Genomic DNA, 19,548 nt, shown 5'->3' with positions numbered 1-19,548 from the left:
AGTTTTCAACCCTAAATGGCCTCAAGACAAGTTTTCCCACTCACCTTCAAATGATCGTCCCATCGATCTTTCCTTGGAGAGTACAATCTCTACATGTTTTCAACGGCTTCATAATATAAACCATAGAGAGCTCTAGCAAACTAACAGCGGGAGGTGCACGAAAAGCGTCAGTTTTCACGATAAAACTTTGGCTCGCTCATTCACGGGACATAACTGCACTCCGGACTGTCCACAGTGTTGAGCAATTTAGGAGACTTCACTGCCTGAGGAGAGTATTGATTTAAATGAACGCGTGGTTCTATATCGCGTCACTCGGTCACGGATCGGAGAAAACCAAAAAACAGTTCCAGATTTCGAAACCATGTTCGTCAGCCATTGTTTTTAGCAAGATGTGCACGAGCTTCGCTGACGTACATCGCAAAATGTCATGACGTCACCACAACTTTCGGTTTTGGTTCGATCTGTGCACCTCCCGCTGTTAGTTTGTTCAGAGTTCGCTCATCACGCGATGTGCACTTGTGTTTGTGTATTTTTGTCTTTGGAGACAATTATTGACATCAGTTCGTTGTAGCCTTGTGACTTTTAGAGACAAAACGGCTCTGGGGCGATGAAAACATGTTTGTTAAAAGAGGGGTTCGTTATGCAAATGAGTTCAAAAGGTTCGATGTAGCCGGAAAGTAACAAGTAAGAAATAGAAGGCTGTCTGCCGGGAAATCAATGGCAGTTCGTTAAAAGAGGGATTTCGTTATACCCAGGTTCGTTATAGCTGGACTCCACTGTAAATGATTGGTTGTGTGTTTTGTCAGGCATCAGGAGGCACACGCCAGCAAGCTGGTCGCCATGCCACCAACGCTCGCCAGAGACACTTCCCTTGCACGTTCTGTGGCAAGACTTTCTTCACCAACGCCCATCGCAGACAACATGTTCGACTTCACACAGGTCTCTGTCTTCTTTCTGTCCTCACGTTGTGTCCTGCTGTTCATTAACCAATTCGTCGTCGTCCTGGAATTTTGGCTTAATTCGATTCTTGTTGAGTTTCATGTTTTTGTGCTTTACACTCAGTAAATCATTCTCCATGAAAACAATTCTCTAAAGTATGATGGACAATACATGATGTTTTGTGTGGTGTGTAAACAAAAAGTCTGCTGTTGCCATGCTGTACATTTTTGCCTCTTGACGCCGGCAAGACAATACATCTCCATGCAGTCCAAGGACTATTTAGGCAATACCCATATGCCATACTTTTCCAGTGTATTCAAGCATAAACTTTTGCTTGCATCTTTGTTTTCCCTGTGAAGTTGACCATTGTTTTCTTGGTACATTGTAACTTATTTCAGGAGATAGCTTAGGCCTAAATCCAAACAAAAATACATGTTGGTTTAGGGTAACATGACCAAAAGAAATAGGGTCGGTAGGTCGGCTTTTTAAAAAATTTAAGTTCTTTATTTTTGGTCTCAGTATGGTTTGCAAAATGTGCCAGATTTTTTGTGTGTGTGTTTTGTTTTTAGAAATGAAAACAAGTTTAAGGGTCGGCAGGAAAAAAAAGGTTCGGTCGAGTTACCCTAAACCAACATATGTTTTTGTTTGGCCTAATGGTTGCAATGTCAATGTTTCAGGAGAAAAACCATTCAGGTGTGATGTCTGCGGTTTACGTTTCACCCAGACCACCAGCCTGACAATCCACAGACGAAAACACACAGGTGAAAGGCCATATGCGTGCAACTTATGTGACTTTGCTTTCTACTCCTCGAGTAACTTGCTGTCACACCAGAAGAAGCGTCATGGCCACGTTGAAAAACCCCATCAACAGCAGGTGATAACTCTTTGCACTATCTAGTAGACGCCAAGGCATAGACTGGCTGAAAGAATTCTTCATGGAACTGTTTGCTTTGATTGACTTGTTTTGCAGAATATGATTGTTTGTTTTTATTTTGTTTTTATCTTATCTTTTATTCATTTATTTGAGAGCATGAAAAAGATATTATACAGGACAGTTGATTGACTCTGCGAGTTTATGCATAAAAGACAGTACATGTGTGTTGCATGTAAATCTTGGAATGTACTCAAAAGTCTTGTTTTCAAATCTTTCAAAATAGACCTGCCACTCTGAAAGAAGCCATGAGAAGTAATTAGCAGTACTCAACAATAATTTAACTTTATATTTAAACATTGGAGAAGACATAGTTTTCCCAAAAGAGTGTTGGATAAAAAAAAACGTCCAGTGTTATTCTCATGCTTGGTCTTAGGTTCCTGACACCCACTTTGTTTTAATCTGTGGCATTGTTCTGACCCCTGGCTGATTGATCATCCAATAGCTCTCAGCCTTTGACATTTAGGTCTTCTGGACACCATTTATCTTGTAGCTAGGGCTTTTGGACCTTTACATATTTTCAGCCCAGGTCCAGTTGACATATTGTCTTTTGAGTCTGAGAACACTGAGCACTAAGCATGGCAGTTCACTGATGTCTTTGATGTGGTTTGTGTCCTTCAGAAGATGATCTGCAAGAAGAGAGGAGGTGGTGCTGGTGTTGGTGATGGTGATGGTGGGGCCGAGAGGGACCATGCACCAAGTGCTGATGCCGTCAACAGTCAAACCTCGCAGCACCAGGTAGAAACAGGCACACACAACCAAAAACAGGTAGACTGCCGACGTTCCAAAATTCAGAATTGCTTTTTGATTCATGCTTAACTCTCTTCATGCCACCGGCGGTAGCGTCCGCCAGCCTTTGTGTCTATACCACTGCACCACCGTCGGTAGCTACCGCCGAGAAAAATGTATGTCGTCAACTGTCGTAAACGGGCTCATTTGCATACTGACCTCTAGTACAACGCATGCGTACTGAATAAGAACGTTTTAACTTCCGCCATCTTCCTTCAAATTGCGGGAGCGTGCTTGTTTTCGATGTGAAAACTACAAAAGAAGATTCGTTTGTGGCGATTTGTGGTGTAGAGATGTAATGGGCGCTTTTTGGGCAGAGTTGTTAGGCAATAATGACAGCGACGACGATGCTTTTGAAGGATTTTCTTTGGAAGAGGTCGCCGAATCGATGAGGAAACTGCACATGCGATCCGAGTGTTGCAAGCACCAGAGCCAGAGTCTGATTCCGATGAAGAATACGACGAAGTGATCGGAGATTCGAAAATCAGTGTTTACGATTGTGACAGGTTACGAGTTCTGTGAGTTTCAACCTTTTTATTTTCGCTGTGTGACCGTGTCGTCTTCTGCTACCCAAGTTTGAGCATCAATGTCTTGTACATTCATTTTGTCATTCTCACAAAAAATTTCAGGGCAATGCAATGAAAACTTTTTTTTTAATGATTTTTTTAATTCGGTAGGTGGTTAAATTACCAATTTCCCCCAAAATGCTTGGTTTACAGGTATAGGAAGGGTGTAAAATTACATGGCGTGAGAAGAGTTAAGAGGCATACTGTCCAGATATAAAAAAGAGGCTTCATAAGGGTATTGAATTGTTTATTTTTTTAACGTCCTTTCAACCGATATGGGTATGCTAGACTGAGCAAAGTAATTTTGTTTCCGTTCTCACAGCAGTCTCCGTTTTTGAAATTATTTTTGTTATGATGGCTTCCTTGCCTGGAAAGTAGTGAAAAAGGTCAAATACAAATGGCTTATGTGCTAGATGGGGAGTTGAATTCTTGTTCTTCTCATTGTATTGACACAAGAATGAGAAAGAATAAGGAGGGTTTGGATTCAGAAAGGACATTACATCTTTGTTTCTGGTTCTTTTGTTGTTAGACATAGAGCGATGGTTGCTGAGGATTCAGAAAGGACATTACATCTTTGTTTCTGGTTCTTTTGTTGTTAGACATAGAGCGATGGTTGCTGAGGATTCAGAAAGGACATTACATCTTTGTTTCTGGTTCTTTTGTTGTTAGACATAGAGCGATGGTTGCTGAGGATTCAGAAAAGAAGTTACAGCTTTGTTGTTATTGTTGTTGTTGTTGTTTTTGTTTAGACACAGAAGGATAATTTCTGTGTTTCAGATGTCTGAAGGCACTAGTGAGCAGCCTGGCTATAACATAATGGGTGGCACACGGCAGCGACGGTATCCATGTGAATTCTGTGACAAGCGATTTTTCACTGCCAACCATCTGAAACAACATCTACGCATACATTCAGGTTGGTACCTGGCTTCTGACCTACCTCAGTCATAGTGTCAAGTCTTCCATGTCACTGGTTACTTGTTCTTTGTTTGTTTGTTTGCTTTACTTTGTTTTGTATGATAGATTTTGGGGTATTATTGTTGTTGTTGGTTATGATGTAAAGACAATTTTAGACACAAAAAATGCAGGTTTGGTTTGATGCTTGTAGTGTCTTGCTGTTGTTTCAGGAGAAAGACCGTACAGATGCGACGTCTGTGCCCTCTGTTTCACCCAATCCACCAGCCTCACAATCCACAAGCGAAAACACACAGGTGAAAGGCCGTATGCATGTGGAGTGTGTGGCTACACTTTCTACTCCTCCAGTGACCTGCTGTCCCACAGGAAGAAACGTCATGGCTTGATGATGGAGAAGAAACAAATGCAGGTAATGCGATGACACCATACCACAACCAGCACAACAACTGGGAAAGACCATGTATGTGTGTGTGTGTTCGAGTGAGCGGTCACTGATCTAAAAATAATGGATAGTGCATTCCTTCTTATTGGCTATCACAACATTGACTCAACCGGATGTTAACTATCCGCCATCTTTCCACTCCCTTCGATACCACAACGCTAGGTCGACAGCATAAAATTGCAACTATTGAGAAACTAAATTGCTTCCATTTCCATTGCTTCCATTTTCAATGATGTAAATTAATCACAAAGTTGGAAAACATAAGAGGGATCGCATCTATGAACCTGTTTAGATCAGTGGTGCCACTCGTATTCAAGGGAGAGAAGACTGCTGTCAACTCCCGAAACTACGATTATTTCCCTTTGACCATGTAAATCAGTGTGGTTGGGTGTGATACGGTGGCGGCCACTGTTGTTACGCTGTTTCATTGGCTGTGCGCTGGTGTGTGTGTGTGTGTGTGTGTGTTTATGCCAGTGTCTATGTGTGGTACATACTCTGCAATGTTGCACAAACAGAGGTTGAAAAATTGGAATTACTTAAAGAAAAAGTTATCACAATTATGCAGTGTTTATATTTTACCTATATTATTTGTTATTTCTTTTTTCTATTTGTTTGGTCTACAGGACAAGTACAAGTGTGAATTCTGCAGTCGAGAGTTTGTAGACATTGCTCGTCTGGCGGTCCACAGACGAAGACACACAGGAGAGAAGCCGTTCACCTGTGACATTTGCCAGAGAGGTTTCTCCCAGAAACACAACCTGCTGCGCCACAAAGACCGGCACCTGGGGCTGAGAGCCTTCCAGTGCGACATCTGTGGGGCCAAGTTCACAGAGAAGGGGAACCTGAAGGCCCATGTGCGCTACCACACCGGAGAGAAGCCATTCAAGTGTGAATTTTGCGGGGAAGCATTCTACATTTCCAGTACACTGAAAATTCACAGAAGAAAACATACAGGTAAAAAATGATAGTTCTCTACATGTGTGATTGTGCCTTTGTTTCATTTGTGCAAGTGCTTTTCTCAGCTATTGTTTTTTGTGGAACAGTGGTACTGTGATTGTGCCTTTGTTTCATTTGTGCAAGTGCTTTTCTCAGCTATTGTTTATTGTAGAACAGTGGTACTGTGATTGTGCCTTTGTTTCATTTGTGCAAGTGCTTTTCTCAGCTATTGTTTTTTGTGGAACAGTGGTACTGTGATTGTGCCTTTGTTTCATTTGTGCAAGTGCTTTTCTCAGCTATTGTTTATTGTAGAACAGTGGTACTGTGATTGTGCCTTTGTTTCATTTGTGCAAGTGCTTTTCTCAGCTATTGTTTTTTGTAGAACAGTGGAACCCCCCTTTTGAGACCTCCAAAATTCCTAGAAAATTGGGTCTTACAAAAATGGGGGTAATTTTACAGAGGTTGTAAACAGAAAGTCTGAAAAAACAAGGTCTTAACAAGGAGGGAGTCTTGAATTTGGGGGTCTTAAAAAGGGGGTTCCACTGAACCTGTGATAAAGGGACACCCTTGGGACACACTGTGTCCTTACATTACAGGTGGCCTGCTATGACTTGTAGATTTGAGAAGAGATAATAGATAAAGAAACAACAGGTGTCCTTTCATGGGAGGTGTCCTCTCATAAGAGGGGCCTCACAATGCAGGTACCACTGTAGAAGCGTGTCAGTTTTGAAGAATGTGGGTGGGTGTGGGTGTGTGTGTGTGTGTGTGTGTGCTTCTCATGAGGTAGTACATATATTGAGTCAAAAATGTAAAAAAACGGTCATACACGTAAAATTCCACTTGTGCAAAAAACACGAGTGTACGTGGGAGTTTCAGCCCACGAACGCAGAAGAAGAAGAAGAAGAGTCAAAAATGTGAAATTCCCTGGTAAGTGATATTGGAAATCAAATTGCCTAATGCATGGAATAGGCCAGATGCAAGGTTGTGTTGGTGAGGCAGACAGAAGGATAAGGATAAGATTCATACAGTCCTGTGAGGTTACCCTCATGGAAATTCCTGCTGCTTTCTCCCAGCCAGGGGTGTTCCCACACAAAGGAGAGTCTGCACAAAGTTGACTCTGGGAAATAAATCCCTCACCAAACGTGGGGATCGAACCCACGCCGATAGCGACAACTGGGTTTGAAGCCAGCGCCACTACCGACTGAGCTATTTCCCCACTCCCGGGGAAGCTTCACAGTTTAGCGTGTACTTTGTAATTAATTAGATGATCGTATTGTAGTTTCTTTTTTGACAGACCATCATGTCGGGTCACAACCTTACCAGCTTTGTCCTAGACCGATCAGGGGGTCACAAACATTGTTTTTACCCACAGCCTGTTAATGCTCTCTGTCCCTGTGTTGCAGGGGAGCGGCCCTATCTCTGTGACCTGTGTGGAGCATCCTTCACTCAGGGATGCAAACTCAAAACTCACCGCCGCAAACACACCGGTGAAAAGCCCTATGTGTGCGATGAGTGCGGAGAGGCGTACAGAGACAAGCAGCAGCTGAACATCCACCAGAGGAAGCACACCGGCGTCCAGCCCTACACGTGTGGTGTGTGCGGCAAACACCTCCAGAAGGCAAGCCACCTGGCTAACCACCTCAGGCTTCACACAGGTCAGTTCTCAGGGGGCGTGTGTGTGTGTGTGTGTGGGGGGGGGGGGGGGGAGGTTAGGTGGTATTGTTGAGTATTCTTTGCTGGGTGTGTGACTTGAGAAACTCATTTTGTGAAAATTGTCCAATATACTGGGGTTTCATTTGGGTTTCTTGTGCAATGTCATTTAAAAACAAAAGGTTAATGACCAATCAAGAAAATGTATGTCTTTGTGGTGGAGGCATTAGTGCTACAGTGCATTATTTAGACCATCTTGCCAGAGACCACAACCAACACACACTCAGCCTAATTTTCTTTTTTTGTCATAATTATTTGTTTGTCTGTCCTCTGTAAAGACCATTGGGTTGATGCGTTTGTGGATGTTTTTGTTTTTTTAATTCTTTTTTTATCATGAATTTTAGAACATAAGCAGTCTATTTGTTTAGGGATTATTGCAGGTATGTATGTTCTTAAATAAAAAATAAAAAGTCAAGTAAAATTATCAGCATGCTTGTGATTCAGGATCCCACGCATTTCTTCTGTGTCTCCCACTTTTCTTTTGTTTGATGCCTTTACTTGTTCTTAAACCAAGGCTTATCATCTTTCCTTTTCTGTTGCAGGTGAAAAGCCCTTTGCCTGTGAGCTGTGCGGAGAGAAGTTTTCTCGCAGTGACGTCTTGCTCGTTCACAGAAGGAAACACGAGGCAGCTGCTCAGTCGCAGGAAAAGCAACCACGCCAGACCACCGTCCACAAGCAGCCAGACTTTTCTAACCAGACTCATCATCAGAACCAGACTGGCCAGCCACACACTGCAACCCAAATCAGTACCCAGCCTATCCACCCAAACCAAAATCAGCAGAACAATGCTTTTTCCGTTGGTCAGGACGGAAGGGTCGGTGGGGTGCCGAGTCTCTCCAACATGAGACTGATGCCACCCGGTCTGTACCCCGGTGCCGTGCTGTCACAGGTCACCATGCTACCCCCAGGCTATCAACACCTGTAGCACCAACTCACATACAGTGGAACCCCCAGATTGTTTACTGCGATGATTGTTCGACCAGGTGATTCCCGTTTGTTGAATGTAAGGGGCGCAACACTTCCACAACACTATAAATTTTGACAGAATCATTTCTGGAACATGTCTAATCTCCCCCATTTTCAGACCTGATTTTCTCAGATTTTTGTGAGGCCTTACGTGGGGATTCCTCTGTGTGACAACACTGGGGGCCTGGTGATTGATGCATTCATGTCTGATAATGCTTTTTGATCTCGTCTTTGTGTTTGTTAGGCAAGTGATGGGATGCTGTGCCAAAAGAAATATGTCCATGTTTATTTATACACAATGAAAATGGACATTACCGTTTTACTATCTTATCCTATCTTAGGAGGATGAAAGTCGCTTGTTCATTTCAATGCTTGTTATTCTCTCAGGTGCCAGGAGATAAGGTTCCGTATAACTCTCGCTTACTCTATTACACATGTCGTATGTATAAAGAGCGATTACTTCCCTTTGGTTATTTGTTATCCTATCTTGTTAGAGCTATAGACTGTTGATCTCTGTGTCATAATGTCAAGTCCAGGCTAGTACGACAAGTGTCGACTTTATGTACAGACTCTTAGATGGTATCCATGTCCTACCCCCATGGTACTGCTGAAGCTTGTATCTAGATAACCTGTGTGTGTTTGTGGAAACCTAATGATATTTGAAAAATAATACTGTCAGATATTTGGGTGGGTGTTGAAGAGTTGCCCCCCTTGAATACTGAGGCAAGTGTGTGATGCCACCACATCAAAACCATGTTGGCATAACAGTGAATGCATTGAGCTCCAACTTGCATTTTCAAAAGAAGACACATTCAGTGAGCGATTACCATGACAAGCAATCACGCCTGCTTCTCGCTCTGTTCACGACTGACTGACCAAAGGGAAGTGGGACTTCGTGTCACAGCGTTAGATCGACTCGTGTTTTTGGCTTTTTCACGAATTATAACGATTACAGCGCTCAGAAAGAAGAGCTAGCCAAAGCCCACTCAAGTGGTCCAAAAGCCCTGCGGCAGTTTGAAGGACCTGCAGAGCACTGCCACCTTTACTGTAGAGACTGGGGGACCACAAAAGAAGAAGATACACACAGATTGACATCAAAGTATTTTATGAATGTGACAGTCACATTCTATTTACTTTTGGATACACAAGTTTCAGTACAGTATAAGGAATGTAATGTATGCATGTACTAGACCTAAGAAGCATAACACATAGACTGCAGAAAAGACTGTGTGTACTGTAATGTTAATTTTGCCTTTGGACGCAATTGTCACTGAATGTCAGTAGTATTTTCTATACATTCTATTCCATAGTAATAACTGTACCCTTGTTTTCAATTTTGTTTGTTTGCTTGCTTGAAGATGAGTAAACCATGTTTGAAATGTTGGATTATGACCTCAGTCTATGACCTTTAGACATTGTGTGTGTGTGTGAGAGAGAGAGAGAGAGAGAGAGAGAGAGAGAGAGAGAGAGAGAGAGAGAGAGAGAGAGAGAGAGAGAGAGAGAGAGAGAGAGAGAGAGAGAGAGAGAGAGAGAGAGAGAGAGAGAGAGAGAGAGAGAGAGAGAGAGCACATGATTGCTTGCTATAAAGTTTGTATTGTTCGGACAAAGTTCTGGGTGTGCATTGGAAAAACTTTGGAAAACATCAGTGTTACCCTTTCAACGCAAGTACCACTGCACACACACACACACACACACACACACACACGTGTGCGCGCACAGATTAAATAAACAGGAACAAATACTGGTGTGTGTGTATGTGTGTGTGCGTGCAAAGTGAAATGAAGTAACTGAATAAGAACATACTGGACACAACACAGCAAGCCGTTCTTTTCTCAACACTGTATTAAGCCTTTACATTCACCATCAGCAACATGCAAGGAAACAAAATGTGTGGTTTATATTTATAGAGCTGAAGAGTAGCAGTTATTACTAGTCACCCCGTGTTCATAAGAAGAAGGGAACACCAAACACAATTCCACTGGCAACGTTTACTTAGAACGCACATGAAGTTCAGTGAAAGGATAGCATCGACCATCGTTGGCAAAATTAATGTTAATTTATACAGCGGCTGCGTCATGATTTCTCTTGTGGAGCAGTAGCACGTCTGAACGATGAAAGCTTTCTCCACACTCTTGACAGGAATAAGGCTTCTCTCCTGCAACACAGTCAAACACACACACAACACTTTAGAAAGAATTGTTCTCTCTCTCTCTCTCTCTCTCTCTCTCTCTCTCTAATTGACTTGCAAATTTTTGCTTTGCACCTTGTCATGAACATTTATAAACTACAATGTTTCATATAATGCACTTATGTACATACACTTAAACTGTTTTACTAATTATGTAAGTATGTAGTAGTAGTTATTATAGTATATTTAGTCCCTCTTTAGGGCGAGGGCCAGATGCAAAAAAGCCTGTATACCAATGCTTATTCTGTTACCCTCGTAAAATAAAGAATTGTCATTGTCATTGTCATTGTCATTGTCTCTCTCTTTCTCTCTCTCTCTCTCTCTCTCTCTCTCTCTCTCTCTCTCTCTCTCTCTCTCTCTCTCTCTCTCTCTCTCTCTCTCTCTCTCTCTCTCTCTCTCTCTCTCTCTAATATATATATATTTCAGTACAAAAACTAAATTTTAAGTGGCACAGATTTCCATTTTACCATAGTGGATTAGACTCCGGCCTCCTGTACAGAAGGTTGAGTGTTCAAATCCAGACCGTGCCTGATGTTTTAAGGGTGGATATTTTTCCAAATCTTCCAGGTCAACTTATGTATAGACTTGCTAGTGCCTTGAACCCCCTTTGTGTGTCTCACTCTCACGCAAGCACAAGACCAAGTAGGTTTGAAAAAGATCCTCTAATCCATGAGTTCAGGTGGACTATAAAAACAAGAATAAACTCAGCATATATTCTCTGAAACCTGCATATGGTTGCCTGAATGAGGGGTTAAAAACTGCCACACATGTACATGTAAAAAGCAACTTGTGAAAAACACCCGCTTAGATGGGAATTTCAGCCCATCAACACACACGCACACTTAAAACAAAAACAGAGCATAACTACGGTAATGCAAATAGATGACGTCAATCCCATGGAGAAATTGATGTAGCAACATGAGTCAATTCTAAACACTGCTTTTGTTGTTTAAAGAAAATGTTTGCTTTGCATTGATCACACATAAAGAAGAAAAAATATATGTGAAAGAATAAGAGAAGACAAAATGGATAGGATGGCAATAGGGAAACACATTTCTTGGGAAACAAACAATTGACCAATCACTAGCGTGGACCACAGCACATGTTTTTAACAAACCTCTCGCTAGTGATTGGTCAATCCTTTGTTTGTCAGAGCTTTTGCAAGAAAAGGTCACTCTCCCATAACCAATACAAACCCGATGGTTTATTTTTGGAATTCGTCTATTACAATATTACGTATTACATGTACAATAACATTAACAGGCTTCAAATCATCCTGGATGGACACTTTGCTCCATCAGGCATTATCCATCACCTTTAAGTTTCAAATGCATGCAAATCAATGTGAAGTTGTTATTTAAATTCTTGATTAAATATTGTTTAAACCATCACCCCACATACACACACCCTTCCTTCTACCCACCACCCTATCGCTCACTCCAGGTACACACCTGAATGCAGTCTCTTGTGTATGTTGAGGTTAACACCTTTGGCAAAGGACTTGCCACAGATGTCACAGGTATGGGGCTGAATTCCTGTGTGCTTTCTATGGTGATGGGTCAGGGTCTCCTTGTATCTATAGGCATTTCCACACACGTCACACACATACGGCTTCTCTCCTGTATGTTTGTTCCTGTGGCAGCGCATTTTTGGGCCTGACAGGAACGACTTGCCGCAAATGTCACACATAAAGGGCTTTTCACCTGTGTGAGACATATAGATACAGACATAATTAACTTTATGATCTTAAACGACAATCCGTGTGTGGTGAATATGGCAACATCACACAACTTTCAACATAACATGTCACAACATAAAACATTAACTGTAAGTTCAACAAATATAATTTTGAAGACATTTTGGCAAATTGCTGAAGTTACTTATCGAAACAAAGAGAGAATTATACGGTACTCTCATGGTTCATATAATAATTAAATTAATACCAGAGATCCTGAATGTAACAGATGTTATCAGGGAAATTTTTTTTAAAAATAATAAATGACAGCAGATGATGTCACAACAGGATAAAAACATTTCTGAGAGACATTTATTTTAGAAGAGGGATTAACATTGTGGGGCTGGTGTTTCATAATTTGCCTGAAAGCCGGACAGAACAGGACAAACAGTGGAACCCGCCTGTTTAGACCCCCAATTTAAGACTCCCTCCCTTTTAAGACCCTGCTTTCTCAGACTTTCTGTTCATAACCTCTGTAAATGTACCGCCATTTTAAGACTCCCTTCTTTTTAAGACCTGATTTTCTCAGATTTTTTTAGGTCTTCAAAGGGGGGTGCATTGGGGAAATCAAAAATATGCACCATGGTTTGTTGAGACTGAGACTCACAGTGTTTTGAAGCAGCACAATACACCATGGTTTGTTGAGACTGAGACTCACAGTGTTTTGAAGCAGCACAATACACCATGGTTTGTTGAGACTGAGACTCACAGTGTTTTGAAGCAGCACAATACACCATGGTTTGTTGAGACTGAGACTCACAGTGCTTTGAAGCAGCACAATACACCATGGTTTGTTGAGACTGAGACTCACAGTGTTTTGAAGCAGCACAATACACCATGGTTTGTTGAGACTGAGACTCACAGTGCTTTGAAGCAGCACAATACACCATGGTTTGTTGAGACTGAGACTCACAGTGTTTTGAAGCAGCACAATACACCATGGTTTGTTGAGACTGAGACTCACAGTACTTTGAAGCAGCACAATACACCATGGTTTGTTGAGACTGAGACTCACAGTGCTTTGAAGCAGCACAATACACCATGGTTTGTTGAGACTGAGACTCACAGTACTTTGAAGCAGCACAATACACCATGGTTTGTTGAGACTGAGACTCACAGTGCTTTGAAGCAGCACAATACACCATGGTTTGTTGAGACTGAGACTCACAGTGCTTTGAAGCAGCACAATTCAGACGGATTGGTGGAGAAAACCTCAACCTTAAAAGCACACTCTGCCATGTGAAAATAGTTTCTCTCGCCGTCTCAGATCTGTTGAGACTTAAACATGGATAAGACCATCCCACTACTTAAACTCACCACAGCAAGCACCCAGGTGTTAATGTTTGATCTGTGACCAAGTACAGGGCCGGGATGGTCTTATCCGTCTTGAAGCCTGCCAAGGGCGTTTCAGGGCATTGGCATTTCCTTCCAATAGAAAGGGGGGGGGGGGGGGGGCGCAGCCTGTCTTTCCCCTTGACTCGGCTCGGGTTAATTAAATCCAGGGCTTGGGTCTCTTCCTTGGCTGTTTTACGACCAGGAGATTGGACGAAGTGCTTGGCACAGCTTACTGGCTCTCTGAAGTTTCTTTAGCAACTTTTGCCTGAGAGAGAGACATCGCGGCTGTCCGTCAGGATGGTTTTCGGGCCCTTCCTGCCTTGGTTGCAGCGGGCCAGTTCCTGGCAAGGATTTTTAGAGTGAGTTAGATTTTTTTTTTCCCACCGCCTTGTTGAAGCTATCTGCTTTATGTGATTCGGAGTAAGAATATGTAATTTAATCGAACATTTTAAGAATAAATTTTCATTTGATTAATATACTTACCCGAATCACATAGTTTATGCCCTCCCACCAACCCCGCTTATGGTTTTTAGTTTCTTTAAAAGCCGTATGATCTTGACCACGTGTTGGGGAGCGGTAGTGACGTAGTACACACCAAGGGGAGATAACTCCCCTGGTCTGGTGTCATTACTATGGCTCCATTTACACATTTTGTGGTGGGGTTGGTTCCCTTAGACGGGTAGCGCTTTTCAGGCTTTAGCATCTCAGACTGTGTCAATGCTTTATGTGATTCGGAGTAAGAATATGTAATTTAATAAGCATTTCTGATGTATGATGTTGCTGTAAAACCGTTTCCTAGATATCCAATATGGCGCTGTGTATGCCGGTCTCCATAGCAAAGGCAATCTATGTCCTTTTGTTTTCGCAATTTTTTTCATTTCTTATATATATATAAGTCACTTCAATAACTACCCAGAAAACTAAGTTACTCCATGTATTTTTCATGTTTCATTTTGGTCATTCTAGTGCCGCTCATCGCCTTAACCACCATGCTACTGAGCTTGTCGCTCACAAATCCAACAAGCCCCATTCACTTCACTCACCCGTATGCAGTCGGCGATGAAGTTTCAAGGCACTGACGAAAGAAAAGTCACGGCCACAAAAGTCACACTTGTAGGGTTTCTCTCCAGTGTGTATTCGCATGTGGGGCACCATGCTTGCGCTGGAGAGCTTCCTGCCACAGACCTCGCACTGGACTTTGTGCAGCCCCAGGTGGCGCTCCTTGTGCCTCCGTAAAAAACAAGGTTTTCTGAAGGCTTTGTTGCAAATGTCACAGGCAAAGGGTTTCTCACTGCTGTGTGTCTTTTCATGTTTACGTAGCTTCTTGCTTGACTCAAAAATCTTCCCACAGTCTGCGCATTTGTGAACAAGGGTCTCCTGGAGCTAGAGACAAACAACACGGTGTTTCAAACCAAGAGGGTGTCAAAAACAAACAAGAGCATACACTTTTGTTACCAAAGTCAGAGGACTATATACGTACGTTGAACACACTATTTCACTGCTGCGCCGAATATGCTCTGTCAGCGGCAGGGAGCAAGCACGGCCATAAATAGCCTACCGTGCGCTGGCGGTGACCTTGATTCCCTTTCGCGCGCTGTCTCTAGCACACAAAGACTCTATGTGGAGCTTGTGTGCGATGGCGCCAGTTTGAAAAATTACCTGATTCTTGGTGTGAAAAAGGGATCGTTTCAGTGACTTACACCTGGGATTATGTTCATCTTGTGTATTTTGTTACTTGAATATACAGGCATTGTGTTGGTGCAAACTGGAGTTTATTTATTCGACTCGTTTTGTTTGATTTTGTGGTAATACTAATATCACTGGCACTCAGCTCTTGTTCTTTGTTCCTGTTAAAAGAAACAGAATTTGCGCGTTGTATATCAGTTTATAATCACACTGAATACTGATAACAGCCCAACCGCCTGTGTTTTTATTTTGCCGTCCGTAAGTACTTAGTCTTAACTGTGTGATAGAGTGAAAACAAGTTAAGTTACAGGTGTTTGTGAATGATTTCTAGAGCAGTTTTGAGGGGTAAGTTTTGTGAATTAACCCACGCGCAGGTTCTCGGAACAGGCACTCGCTACAGTACGCTATTATATGCAGCTCTGTTGACTGTCGTGCATTTCATCTTGTTCGGATCGACGAGTTTTGTTTCCTGTGGTATATATACAAGTTTGTGAGAACAATACGAGTGAAAAACTGTGTTGAAAAACTTTCAAATCGACTTGTGTGCTGCTATTGGATTACTGACCAACAGTTGCAGGGTCAGGTAGGCTTTTTGTTTTCTTCACATGCAGCTAACAATTTGCATGAACATGTATTGAAAGACCGTTTTTTCTTTCTTTTATATTACAGGCATTAATTGCACTATTTTGAATTATATAAACGCAAAACAAATTTCACATGCGCACCATACGCATGCCTATAATATGTTTTTAAATACGACTGTATATACTCTGTTGTTTGTATATATATTTTGTAAAGTGTTGTACATGTATATATCAGTGTACTTAGGGATTACCTTTGTCTTTTTTTCCAATATTTTGTGTTCTTTTATTGTGACACATTGATTATGATGTTTTGTTTACTGTGTTGTCTTCTGTCCTCTTATAGATTGTGCCGTGCTTTCGGATGTTGGGTTTCCTGTTTATTTAACTGCAGCATACATGTGTTTTTCAGATCTGTAAGGTGTGGTATAATTATTTACTTGAAGAGCAAACACCTTTTTCAATTCTCTCATTTAGCCTTTTTTCTGTCTTGTAAATTGTGGCATGTTTTGTTTCATACGATTGACATACATGTATTATCCGTCTATGTGTTGTCTGGGGCTAATATCATGTGGCACTTCGAGCGGATTTGGGTGAGCGCGCGCGAGCTATTTTTTTTTCTCCTGTGGTATATTATATATATATATACAAGTTTGTGAGACTTGTATAGGAGGGCCGTGAGGTAAGCTTTTTTGTTTTATTCACATGCAGCTAATAATTTTCATGAACATGTATTGCCGTAAGATCTTTTTTCTTTCTTATATGTTACTGACATTATCTACACTATTTTGAATTTTATATCTACACTATTTTGACTTTTATAATTATATAAACGCAAAACAAATTTTACATGCGCACCATCAATGACTTTTACTAGTAGTCCTTGGCATAATATGTATGTAAATACGATATACTCTACTGTTTGTATATATTTCGAACGCACACACACACACACACACACACACACACATGTACACATACACACACACACACACACGCACGCACACACACACACAGTCACACATTGGAAAACACCGCCATGAGTAAGCATCTTCGGCGTCATTGACAAACCTCCAAAAGGGAAAAGAAAGGTCACCTGTTATTCTATTCTCAAGAGTATACAATGTATAACCACTGTTCTACTTTCAAGTATTACACCCTTCGCATGGAGACTATTTCCTTGCGGGAGTATATAGAGGGCCACTTATCAGGCATTCTGAACAGTGCAGAAAACGTTCTCACTGTTTTTAGGCTCTCTCTAGAGCGCGCGAGCTACAGAACCTTATCAACACAGCAGCTGCTTGCAGAGAGCGGTCCACGCTCGCTGCAGACAAAGAAAGAGTCGTCTGTCAGGCGCCACTGTGAATGGGGCCGGGTAGGAGGGAAATGGGGGGAGGAAAGGAAAGGGAGGGTAAATAGCGGGATGAGGGTGGTTCTTGCCGGTTATTTTTAGCTGGAGCCAGCCTGGAGCAGAGAGTGCCTGAAATGAAACACAGTGTGAAATCTGGATTGAAAATATATGCAGGTCGAAATGCCCTGGTTACACAACAAGTCTTTGCTCTGTCAGACGGTTGACCAGCACGGGGTCACAACAATGTGTCAAATAAAAAGAAGTATGCATCAGACCAGAACAGAGGCTTGAGGACAACATTGCACACACACCAGACACATGAACGAACAGAGAGAAAGAAAGAAAGAAAGAAAGAAAGAAAGAAAGAAAGAAAGAAAGAAAGAGAGAGAGAGAGAGAGAGAGAGAGAGAGAGAGAGAGAGAAACACACTAGACCTACCTTTCAATGCACACGACAGTGCACCCCTAGTGAGACCCCTTTAAGCATTAAGTAACGATACAAGCAGTATATTTACACTAGATAAAGTTACAATACAAGTAGTTTATATAAAGTGACTAAGAGTTGCAATACAAGTAGTAAGCATGAAAGCCAACGTGTCTTAGAGCTGTAGAGCTGGGAAAGCAGTTGACTGACTGATCTGGTTTCCTACCTGGTCTTGCCAGCTCTGGCTCTGTCTTTTCCTGGAACGTCCACTGCGGTCCTTGACCTTGACGCTGTCAGTACCAGTGTCTTTGACCTTGACGCTGTCAGTACCAGTGTCCTTGACCTTGATGCTGTCAGTACCAGTGTCCGCTGTCAAGGCCGCCTCCGTCACCTCACTGCTGCCTTTATTCTGCGGAGACAACCAGACAATACAGTGCCACCTCAATTTAAGACCTAACCAAATGTAAAAACAAGAAGGGCAAAGCCCATACGACTCACATGCTTGACCTTGACCTTTACATGACCTTGACCTTCAGGTCAAGGTCAAATAACTAAACCTAGCAATGACATCATACACTAAGAACTGCTTTACACATTTTTCCTACCAAAATACATGTGACCTTGACCCAAGGTCAAGGTCATCCAAGGTCATGCAACACAAAGCTGTTAATTCAAGACATAGGAAGTACAATGGTGCTTATTGGCTCTTTCTACCATGAGATATGGTCACTTTTAGTGGTTCACTACCTTATTTCATAAGGGTCAAAGTGACCTTGATCATATGTGACCACTGGGACAGGCTGATCTTTCTTAACCCAGTGTGGGATTTTCAGTGGGGCGACCACCCCCAACCCAGCGCGTCCCCGCGTGGCGGATAGGGGAACGGTCTTCAGATATGGAGATCAGCCGCTTGCGGCCGCGGACCAAACTGGCTCCGGGTGGGATCCTGGAAAATCCTCCCCCCTGTGCTCTCAGGGTAGGACGTACGGGCCATGAGCTAAGGGTGAGGTAACCCCGACAGAAAACCCCGAATGCTGAAGACGGAGGACCCGGGCCGCACGGCGCATTCTAACAAACCACGGGTACACGCACTTACGCAAATGATGAATGTCCAGAGAGCAGCAAGTCAACCTCATCAGACTGCGTACTGGCCACAACAGGCTCAATGCTCACATGAACCGAAAGTTCAAGCTGGCGCCATCACCAACCTGTGCCTGCGGTCAAGAGGACCAAACAGCGGAACACATCTTACAGCGATGTCCCTTACTAGATGAGGAACGAAAAGAAGTGTGGCCGTCACCAACTCCCTTGCAGACCAAACTATACGGCAGTCGACAGGAGTTGGAGAAAACGACAACATTTATCACCAGTGCTGGACTGATTGTGTAACCTCTGCGAACGCCAAGAAGAAGAAGAAGATATGTGACCAAATGTATCTCATGATGAAAGCATAACATGTGCCCCACATAACTTTTAAGTTTGAAACAGTTATCTTCCATAGTTCAGGGTCAAGGTCACTTCAAAATATGTATACAATCCAACTTTGAAGAGCTTCTGTGACCTTGACCTTGAAGCAAGGTAAACCAAACTGGTATCAAAAGATGGGGCTTACTTTGCCCTATATATCATATATAGGTGAGGTATTGAATCTCAAAAACTTCAGAGAAAAATGTGAAAAATAGCTGTTTTTTAGGCAACATTTATGGCCCCTGCGACCTTGACCTTGAAGCAAGGTCAAGATGCTATGTATGTTTTTTGTGGCCTTGTCATCATACACCACCTTGCCAAATTTGGTACTGATAGACTGAATAGTGTCCAAGAAATATCCAACGTTAAAGTTTTCCGGACGGACGGACGGACGGACGGACGACTCGGGTGAGTACATAGACTCACTTTTGCTTCGCATGTGAGTCAAAAAAACCACATTCAGGTCTTAAAGTTAAGACTTGTCTCATCCCGGTGCACAGAGCCCCTGGGGCTTTCAGTCATGCCTCAGGCAGTTGTCCGTTTGCAAAATACCAAGTTTCATTGACTTTCATGAAAGGAGTAAAACAAGAGG

General features: G+C 42.4%; 2 protein-coding genes across 3 annotated transcripts in view; one reads left to right on the top strand and one right to left on the bottom strand.

Moving 5' to 3' along the window:
* The window catches only part of LOC138974836 (uncharacterized), a 50,582-nt gene extending 41,007 nt beyond the window's left edge, over positions 1–9,575 (top strand). The window contains exons 21-28 of the mRNA XM_070347560.1: positions 807–939; positions 1,617–1,813; positions 2,492–2,638; positions 4,003–4,138; positions 4,350–4,546; positions 5,203–5,533; positions 6,919–7,170; positions 7,768–9,575. Coding sequence (XP_070203661.1) covers positions 807–939; positions 1,617–1,813; positions 2,492–2,638; positions 4,003–4,138; positions 4,350–4,546; positions 5,203–5,533; positions 6,919–7,170; positions 7,768–8,150 — 1,776 coding nt within the window. The 3' untranslated portion in view covers positions 8,151–9,575. The remainder of the gene's footprint in view (positions 1–806; positions 940–1,616; positions 1,814–2,491; positions 2,639–4,002; positions 4,139–4,349; positions 4,547–5,202; positions 5,534–6,918; positions 7,171–7,767) is intronic.
* Positions 9,576–9,985: 410 nt separating this feature from the next.
* The window catches only part of LOC138974867 (uncharacterized), a 40,374-nt gene continuing 30,811 nt past the window's right edge, over positions 9,986–19,548 (bottom strand). Inside the window, exons 6-10 of one of the 2 annotated variants that reach the window (XR_011458420.1) lie at positions 17,716–17,898; positions 14,493–14,832; positions 11,831–12,082; positions 10,847–11,063; positions 9,986–10,346 (exon numbers count right to left, since the gene is read on the bottom strand). Coding sequence is in view for 1 of the 2 variants with exons in the window: in XM_070347593.1 (XP_070203694.1) it covers positions 10,249–10,346; positions 11,831–12,082; positions 14,493–14,832; positions 17,716–17,898 (873 nt within the window). In the remaining variant the exon portion in view is untranslated. The remainder of the gene's footprint in view (positions 10,347–10,846; positions 11,064–11,830; positions 12,083–14,492; positions 14,833–17,715; positions 17,899–19,548) is intronic. The other variant, XM_070347593.1, reaches the window with a different exon arrangement.

Source organism: Littorina saxatilis, linkage group LG8, assembly GCF_037325665.1.
Source record: "Littorina saxatilis isolate snail1 linkage group LG8, US_GU_Lsax_2.0, whole genome shotgun sequence".
NCBI classification, from domain to species: Eukaryota; Metazoa; Mollusca; class Gastropoda; order Littorinimorpha; family Littorinidae; genus Littorina; species Littorina saxatilis.
Note: the sequence above shows the minus strand (reverse complement) of the source record. Positions and strands in the feature narration are given on the sequence as shown.